The following is a 9,756-nucleotide window of genomic DNA, read 5'->3' as shown; positions in this document are numbered from 1 at the left end:
CCACAGCTGGTGGGTTTGAACTGCCAACTTTGTGGTTTGCAGTCCAGTGCTGATTCTACAGTGCCACACCAGGAGTGAAATTAGTCAGTCACACAAGGACAAATATTATATGAGACCTTTAAAACTCAAGAAATGATAACATGCTAAAAGAAACATTCTTTGGTGGTTACCAGGGGTTTGAAGGAAGGGAGAGTAATTCACTGGCTAGAGGGTAGACACATGTTAACTTGGGTGACCGGGATGGTAATATACAAGAGTGAGGTACACACTTAAGGGCTCTAACATATGGCATAAATACATTTTCAAGCATAACTAAAAACAAACAGCAGAAAACAAAATCAGGGACCTCTTAAAAATCAGACACTTGGTGCATCAAACAATTTTGCTAAGAGTAAAAAGAGAGCCCACAGACTGGGAAACATATTTTTGCAATGATAAGGGACTAATCTTTAAAATTTATAGAAAACTACAACACCTCTCCAAGAAAAAGACAAATAACCCAATTAATAAGTGGGCAAAGGACACACACTCAGGTAAAAAGACATTTAGGCAACCACTAAACATATGAAGAAATGTTCACTATCATTAGCCATGGGAGAGATGCAGATCAAAACAAAGAGATCTCTCACAAGAGCATTAACAGCAAAGTTTAAAAACAGAAAACAACAAATGTTGTTAAGGGTGTGGAGAGACTGGGACCCTCTTACATTGCTGGAGGGACTGTGAAATATTTCAACCACTCTGGAAAATGGTATGATGCTTCCTTGGAGAGCTGGAAACAGAAATACTGTATGACCCAGCACTCCCTCTACTTGGTAGACCACAAGAAAAAAGAGCCAGGGCACGAGTAAATAGATGCACACCAATTTTCACCACAGCATCATTCACAATAACAAAAGATGGAGACAGCCTAAATGATTAGCAATGGAAGAACAGATAAACAAATTGATGATCTTTTCTATAAACCTTCATTCAATTCACAAAGTTTAAAAAACAAGATTTTCTAAATGTTTTAAAATACACATATTACTTTTATAATCAGAAATCCAACTCCAATGAACTGTTACCCTAGAAATTTCTTAATGGTTGTCAACTATGTGGGATATTAAACAAAACTGAGCACAACTAGAATGCATAGTATGTTGTCGTTAAGTGCTTTTGAGTTGGTTCTGAGTCTCAGCAACTGTATGGTGTTTTCAAGGAGCTGTTGTGGCATTTGAACCACTGACCTTGCTGTTAGCAGTACAGTGCTTTCCTAAGCATCACATCAGGGCTCTGAATATATTACATAGTAGTAAAAATAAGCTCCTTTGAGATTTTATTTTATTTTGTATAATAAAATGTAAAATTTGATGTAAAATGATAAGTATGCAAATATTTCATTTTCTCCTTTGAGTTGTTTTAGAATTCACCTTAAGTTTCCACCACTTAAATTTAAAATGTGAAGCATTAAATACAGATTCTTTGAAAGGTTATATACTACTCTATTGCTTTCATGTTAAATGAAACATAAAGAGAGCATAAAACAATTTGCCTTCTTTACAATACCCATGCAGAATGAACCATGTGGACTTTGCAAACTTCAGAAGTGCATCAGGCTCTGAAGTAGCTAGCTTGTGAGTCTCTGTTCGATTCTGTGTATGCAGTAGGCACTCAGCAAAAGTCACTGAATGAATGCATGAAGGAATGCATAAATGAAACATCTAGATTCCCCCCCCCCCCCCCCGACTCAGTTTAGATGACCTGAGAAGCACTTCCTCAAAATAACTCTCTGGTTCACCATGAGAAGAATGCCTGGCACCAGCTGGCAAGAGGTATTAATAGCATGCCCATTAGGCACTTGTTCAAGGCACATAGATAGTCTTATGAGAAAATCTTTAGAAATATTTGGACAGTTAGATTATTCCGAATATGAATCAGTTGTGGTTCCTTAAATCTTCACTTTGAATGTTAAGAAACCAAATTCTGTTTTTGGAAATTCATTAAAAAAATAGTAAGGTAATAGCAATAATTGTTTTCAATTTTAGAATATTTGGGGCTAAAGAAAGCTTACAACAGCATTTTTAAAATTTTTTTTTCTTGGGATAAAGATTCTTTTGGAGATAATCCAGATGCTAAAATAGAGAAGAAACTGGACATTTTCCTCTAAACTTAGTATTTTCAGTATTTTAGCTAAATTTATTTACCACTGATACAGAAATCTTATATTTAAAAAACTACATTCCTAATCTTCCCTAGGTAATATCATACTAAAAAGCCGAGTTATGCATGCTAAAAATTACAAAAATTTCTAGGCAATTTAGTGACCTTTGGAGGGGCTACACAGAGTCTGAAAACGGGATGGGACCACACTTGATTTCTTATGTAATACCTACCTAATTTAGTTGTGGTGCTGTAGGCTATGCACTGGTCTGCAAACCATAAGGTTAGCAGTTCAAATCTACCGGTTGCTCCACAGAAACCCTAAACAGGGTCACTATGAGTTAAAACAGCACTTACAACAAAAACAACTACAATAACTAAGAAATAGAGTCCTGGTGTTGCACTGTAGGATAAACACTGGACTACTAACTTCAAATCTGGTTCAAACCCACCAGCCAGATCTCTCTGTACAGGGTTGCTATGTCTCAGACTGATTCAATGGCACTTAACAACAAGTTAGAAATCATCTGCTTCTTTTCCAGACAGAATTGATACTTTTGAGTCCATCTACAAATTGACACTTTGTAGTCATCTATTCTTGATCTCCATCTGGCAGACACTTAAGTCTAACCAACAAGAGATACAAGTTCTATGCATCCTTTTGTTACTTCCCATAAACTTACATATTTTACATCACTTTAAAATAGCCATGAAGACATTTTAATTTCTGAGCCATCACTTCAAAGTTGTTACCAAAGAATTAGTTCAGACGGGATTTTTTTTTCCCCTTAGTATATGTTGTTGTTGGAGTCGGGTCCGACTCATAGTGACCCTGTACAGGGTTTCCGAGGCTGTAAATCTTTACGGGAGCAGAAAGCCTCATCTCTATATAATGCCTCTAAAAATCTCTATCAATATAAAAACAAAAGATAATAAACAGCTTTGAATTTTCAATACTCAGATGAAGAAACATTATACCAATAGGTGTCGTGCACTGTAAAGGAGCCATGGTGGTTCAGTAGTTGAGCACTTGGCTATTAAAAGGCTGTTAATTTGAACCCAGCATCCCCTCCTAGGGAGGAAGATGTTGGCAGTCAGCACCCATGAACAATTACAGCTTTGGAAACACCATGGGGCAGTTTCAGTCTGTCCCATAAGGTCACAATGAGTTGGAGCAAGCCAGAAGGGAATAGGTTTGGTTTTTGGATCCTGTATTGTGCGAGGTTGAGAACATGGTGAATAAACAGTAACATGTGGTTGCTGACCTTAATAAACTTTTCATCTATCTGGAGAAATTACATGTGAAACTATAGTAAATGATATAAGATAAATGCTCTATTGTGTGGCATGCAGAAAACAGATGTTTGGAAATAGAGATGTGCCTACTCCCAGGAGTCCAGGTGTGGCACTGTAGGATAAGTACTGAACTGCTCACCAGAAGGTCAGTGATTCAAACCCACCAGCTACTCCTTAGAAACCCTATAAAGGGGGTGGCTATGAGTTGGAACCAACTTGACAGCACTTAACAACAACAAATACCTACTTTCATGTTGGGTAGAGAGTGTATGAGGCTGGGGAGGAGGGGTTTTTTAAGGAAGGCTTAAAGTCTGGCAGAAACATCTGGATTTGATGTGGTAGCAAAGTAGGCAGTGAGAGTTTTTGTAAAAGCCATGATAATAATAATAAAAAAGATTGGCATAGCAGCCATGTGAAGGATTATTCTAGGTAGGACAAGAGGAGATAAGAAAAAGAATCAGCTAAGCCAGCTAGAACACAGATTACTGTAGGCACAATTTTCTGTTACTGTGCTTTAAACAGTCAGTATCTCACAAGACAGCTGGTAGATCTTCCAAACATTTTCTTGGTCTTTAAAAAGCTTTGCATATTTGTTCTTTCAGCTGCAATATATGTGCTTGCCACACACTCAATGTAAAGTGCTTGTCAAGGGAGGCAGGCAGGTAAATAAAAATCAAGAGGTACAGAAAATAAGGAAGCATGACTAATTAATTTTAATCTGAAATTTGTTAACATGAAAGAATTTAGAATTTGGAATTCATGTCAAATAAAGTTTAAACAGCTTCATTAGCACTAAATCTAAATCTAATTTTAATGTACACCTCTGCTCTATTGGTTATTAAACACATTTTAAAAACATGAAATACATTATTATTACTATATTTTAAATGGATTCTTACTGTGTTTTATTTTGTGACTATTTAATATTTATGCATACCATGAATAGATTTACTTTGTCACTCAACAAAGGACATTACCAAAAAGTGCTATGTAATTACACATAGCTTGAGTGAATAAGTAAAACAAATACAGATTGATATTTTACCTTTGCTTTAGTCGTCTTTTGGCTGTTGTGGGAACATTAGCACCATACCCATAGGAAAAAAGAATTCTTTCAGCCTCATCTTCATTTTCAACTGGAAAATATTGAAGCATATGATATGAAATCATTTAAAATATAAACACCAACGTAGCAGAAGTAAGAATAAAAAGTCATAATGGACCAAGGAGCCTACAAACATCTAAAAGGACTAAAGCATACTCCCAAACATCTTTTTAATGCAGAAGTATGTTTTTGAAATGTATACTTGCCTGGATTTGTCACATTTACACCTAGTCCTCACTTACCAGCATGGTTAGATCTGCAAGACCAAGCTGTCACACTGAAATTAGCAGTATGTGAAGAGCCCACATCAGATCACACAATGGAGGATGACTACACCATTACATAACTGCCTAGCTACCAAGAAGCCTGGTCCAGCCAAGTTGATAACCTTAACCATCACAGCCAGTGTTAGTTAATCTTGCCTAGCATCTTGTAGTTCTTACTGACAGATGTATGTTTTGGATGCTTAAAATAGTTGGATTGTAAATGTTTTACTATTGTCATTAATGTGAAATGTCAAGACAGTGTATTTTAAAGAACTGTGAGTAGGGGACTGCATCATATGGCACATTGACTTTTCTGGTATAAAGCATAACAATACAGGTGTATTATTCTGAATCATTCAGAAGTGTTTTGTATGCAATATATGTTATGTAATTTAATAAATACTGCTACTATATGAATTCATTACTTCCCTTTTTGATCAAAGAAATTACTACATTAAAAAAATGTTGCGCATACATATACACACACAACGTCAATCAATTCAGTGGTTTCTACATGTACATTTCAGAGGCATTGATTACATTTTTTGACTTGTGCAACCATTCTCCTTCTCTTTTTGTCAGTAGTTCCTCCACCATTAACATCAACTCAATACCCTCTAAATTCCCTTATCTTTTTGAGTGGCCATTATCAAAGGAGCTCTGGTACCATAGTGGTTATAAATTGGGCTGTGAACCTCAAGGTCAGCAGTTTGAAACTACCAGCTGTTCCGTGGGAGAAAGATGAGGCTTTCTGCTTCCATAAAGATTTACAGCCTCAGAAACCCTGTACAGGGTCGCTATGTGTCAGAACCAACTCCATGGCACATAACCAACATCATTATCAATTTGATCTTGCCCTGATAGTATAGTGAATTGCAAAGTAGGCTGCTAACTGCATGGTTAGTTCGAATCTACCAGTTGCTCTGTGGGAGGATGAAGCTTTCTGCTCCCATAAAGATCACAGCCTCAGAAACCCTATACAGGGTGACTATAAGTCAGAACTGACTCAGTGGCACATTACTGCTAGCACCACCATAGTTTTTAAAGAAAGGAGTCCTGGTAGTATAGTGGGTTATGCATGTTGTTGTTAAGTGCTGACCCATAGTGACCCTGTATAAGGTTTCTGAGGAGCAGCTGGTGAGCTTGAACCACCAATCTTGTGGTTCAAATGACTTCACAGTCCAGCGCAATAATCCCACAGCGCCACACCAGGACTCTTGGGTTATGTGTAGGGCTGTTAAGTCACTAACCCAGCAGTTTGAGTCCATCAGCATCTCCACGGCTTTATGTTCCCATATTCACAGCCTTGGAAATCCTATACAGGATTGCTTTGAGTTGGAACTGACTTGACAGCACAGGACCACCACAACCATAGTTTTTAAAAGCACACAAAGCTCAAGGCAGACAGTCTTTATTAGTTAAGCTAAAGTATTGTTTGGTTTTAAGGAGCTCTGGTAAGGTAGTGGTTCTGAGTTGGGCTGCTAACCTCAAGGTCAGCAGTTCGGAACCACCAGTCATTACACGGGGGAATATGAGTTTTTCTGCTCTCATAAAGATTTATAGCTTAAAACCCCTATCTATACAGGGTCACTATGAGTCAGAATCGACTCCACGACACAACACCGCTACCACCATTGTTTGGTTTTAAGGATTCAAGGGGTATTTTTGGTTTAACGCTTAAAGGTTAAAAATGATCTCAGGACAATAGTTTCAGGGGTTCATCCAGCCCCACAAAACAAGGATTTCAGGAGCATATGAAATCCTGTTCTCTTCTTTTGATCAGATTGTTCAATAGGATCTTGATCAAAATGCTCTGTAATTGTAGCTGGGCACCAGTTCTTCTGGTTTCATGGCAAAGGAAGCAGTATTTCATATAGGCAACTACTCTTACGTTTCATAACCTTCTTTTATTTCAGACTCCCTTTCTTCCTCTGTTGCACTAAAACAATTATGGTGACTTAGATGGCTGTTCGCAAGTTTTTAAGACCCTAGTCGTTATGCACAGAACTAGGAGGTAGAAGAGAAGCACAATACACAACATTAGGCCAATTAACTGGGATGTTCCATGAAACCATGACTCTAAGCTTCTATGAGAGTGTATGGGAAGTGTCTGACTTCCTCTGATTTCACAAGGGGAAAGGAGAATAAAACTCAACATCAGGCCAAGATGGATTGCTATGAGGTTAAGGTCAGACATTCCCCTACCTTCCAACCTCCTTTACCAATTTTACACCAACCATCCCTCCCACAACACTCTATTTCTCTGCTGGCCTCAATAATTCATTGCAATGGTCACACAGAGCTCACAGAAAATACAATCCTGAGATTTATCAGGGAAGCTAGGAAGTCATAATTCATGATCAGAAATGCTCAGGATATAGTTCTTCTCATAAAAACAACCTTTTCTCAACCTTGCTTACAAGAACATCTCTCTCTGGTTCTCGGCTGCTCAGCTGAGTGGCCCCTTGGGCAATGTGACTCTTTTAGCAGTGCTGATAAATGCCCAAAGGACACTCCACATGGCCATGGCCTCAGCTGGAAGGTGCTCAGCTCTAGTTCCATCGCCTCCCCAAGTAAGTGCCTGAAGGCACCCTACTCTGCAAGTGAGCTTCCAGCCAAATGTGCTAAGTTTTACTTGCTCCATGGGCCAGGAAGCCCACCACTCTGTCTCACGTTCTTGGAGATGCTGCCTCTACTGCCACCACATCTGTTTCTTCTGGAATCAGGAAGTTCCACACTCAGGGATCTTGTGGTCCAAAAGATACACTCTGCTTCTGGCTTTTATTTCTTGATGGTAGTGTGATCCATTCCTATTTCTGAAATGGTTCATTTTATACCCACCACGTTGGCAAAACTGACCAATCCTTATGTGAGAGTTTCAAGTTCTTACAATTAAGCCTGTTAACAATCATTCACAACAGAATCATGTAACACTATATTAGCACCTTTCTCCACCATCTCTTACCCAAACCCATCAGGCAGGGATGAAATACATCCAGTCTTTTGGCGGCAGTTATAGACTATGGTTACAAGAGCCATATCAAGTAAATTACTGCACTACAACTCCAAACTAAGTGATGACTACTTTAAATTAAGACACCATTATTTTATCGGAATAACAATTCTATTTGAACCTGCAGTAATGAAATGATGTACTTTTACCTAGACTATTTTGTGAAGAAAATGTACAGTCCTGAACATGCACTGATAATCTCATTATTTTTTAATTGCCAAAAATTCAATAGAACCATTTACTCCTAAATTCTGCTACTGCCACCCCACTCCCCCAAAGTAGTTTTATATGCTAAAATTTTATGAGTAAAAACTTTAAATGCAATAATTTTATGGCAATTTTGGATTATAATGCATTTAATCAAATGCCATAGAAAAAAGGTTTATTAATGAAATCAGTGACACATAACAACTTCTAGGACATTTATGGAGTCCTGATGTGGTGCTGCAGAATAATGCCCTGGACTGCACGTTCAGTCTGAATCGCAAGGTCGGCAGTTCAAACTCATTAGCCACTCCTTGCTGTGATTTGGCGCTGACTCTACAACACTAACAACAACATGACATTTATCAATAACCATTACTTTAACATTAGGAAGAGAAACCTACGTTCATGACTATTTCAGATTTAAAACAAAGCCATATATTTTGTATCAGTAAGTGAAGCCTAAATATTTTGTATGCAGTGCTTATAAATGCCAAAAGATACACATATTGGCTGACTGATCCTTTTGTAGAACAGTCAAAATCTGAGGAATATTCACAGCTGCTTTAATTATGTCCTTATATTCTTGGTTGAACCAGGGTCAGTTTCAAAAACAGAACAATTTCTGTGAGAGATATGTACAAGCAAAATATGGTAAAACCCAGTAAGGTAATGACTCCAGATGCGAGATGAGTTCTCCAATTCAGCTCTACCAGAAATAGAGTGGCATTTAGATATATATTTGATTCTTCTCTCTTGTAAACAGTCTTAAACTCAAAAAGCCGTGAGGTAAATTAAAATGTAAAAAACTCACCTGTTACCAAAGACACATGCTAGATTTAAGTTTCATAGTCAATGGACTAACAGCCAGTGAGAGAACTATTAGCTGCTGGAGTTAAGAGTATGGAGAGCAATGATAGCCAATGAGTAACCTCAGTTCCAATAGTGAATGATAATAAAGTCTTAGCTAGGCTAACAAATTTGGGTTTCATTTTACAGATAACAAATCAACAGAGATTAATAAATAGGAAAGTGGCAAGACCAGTAGGCTTTGCTGTTGATATTGATATTGTTATACAGAAAAAATCTGAAGAGGATGGACTCGATCTGTAGCACAGAGAAGTCTTTAAAGAAACTATAGTAATTGTCCGGCTTTGGGTTGCTTTTGAATTTGATTCTCCTTTTTCCTTGAGAAGTCAAAGGAGGTTAAGACACTGCCCCCATGCCTTTCTTGCAGTTATCGATTGTATTCTGACTCACAGCAACACTATACGGCAGCATAGAATTACCCCACAGATCTTCCTTGGCTGTAGTGTTCACAGGAGCAGAACGCCAGATCTTTTCTTCCACAGAGCAGTTGGTTAGCAGTACAGGGTTTATCCACTGCGCCCCCTGGGACTCCTTAAATGAACTGTACATATAACTAAGTCCTAGATCATAAATTAACTCTTTACCACATTTACTTTACTTATCACATATAACTTGATCTCATTTTTTTTCAATGTGCTTTAAAATCAGCTTGAGACACCTGTACACTTTAATTCTAAACATTTCATATAATATATAAATAAATATTTACGATTCTTTTGTAAAATAAAATGATCACATGGTGAATGGTATAGGTCTTAGCTTTATCACTCAATGAGTTTGTGAGAAAAATACACCCAAGTGCAATCCAAACTTTATTAAGATAGAAAACATTACCAATGCCCCAAAGAGCTCCCTCCTGC

General features: G+C 37.7%; 1 protein-coding gene across 1 annotated transcript in view; it reads right to left on the bottom strand.

The window, feature by feature from the left end:
• Positions 1–9,756, bottom strand: part of PIBF1 (progesterone immunomodulatory binding factor 1) — a 310,762-nt gene that overhangs the window by 101,953 nt on the left and 199,053 nt on the right. The window contains exon 12 of the mRNA XM_006864318.1: positions 4,484–4,574. Within this exon, the coding sequence (XP_006864380.1) occupies positions 4,484–4,574 (91 nt within the window). The remainder of the gene's footprint in view (positions 1–4,483; positions 4,575–9,756) is intronic.

The sequence above is a fragment of the Chrysochloris asiatica genome, unplaced genomic scaffold, assembly GCF_000296735.1.
Source record: "Chrysochloris asiatica unplaced genomic scaffold, ChrAsi1.0 scaffold00063, whole genome shotgun sequence".
Lineage (NCBI taxonomy): Eukaryota > Metazoa > Chordata > Mammalia > Afrosoricida > Chrysochloridae > Chrysochloris > Chrysochloris asiatica.
The sequence above is the reverse complement of the archived record's forward strand: the minus strand, read 5'-3'. Positions and strand labels throughout refer to the sequence as shown.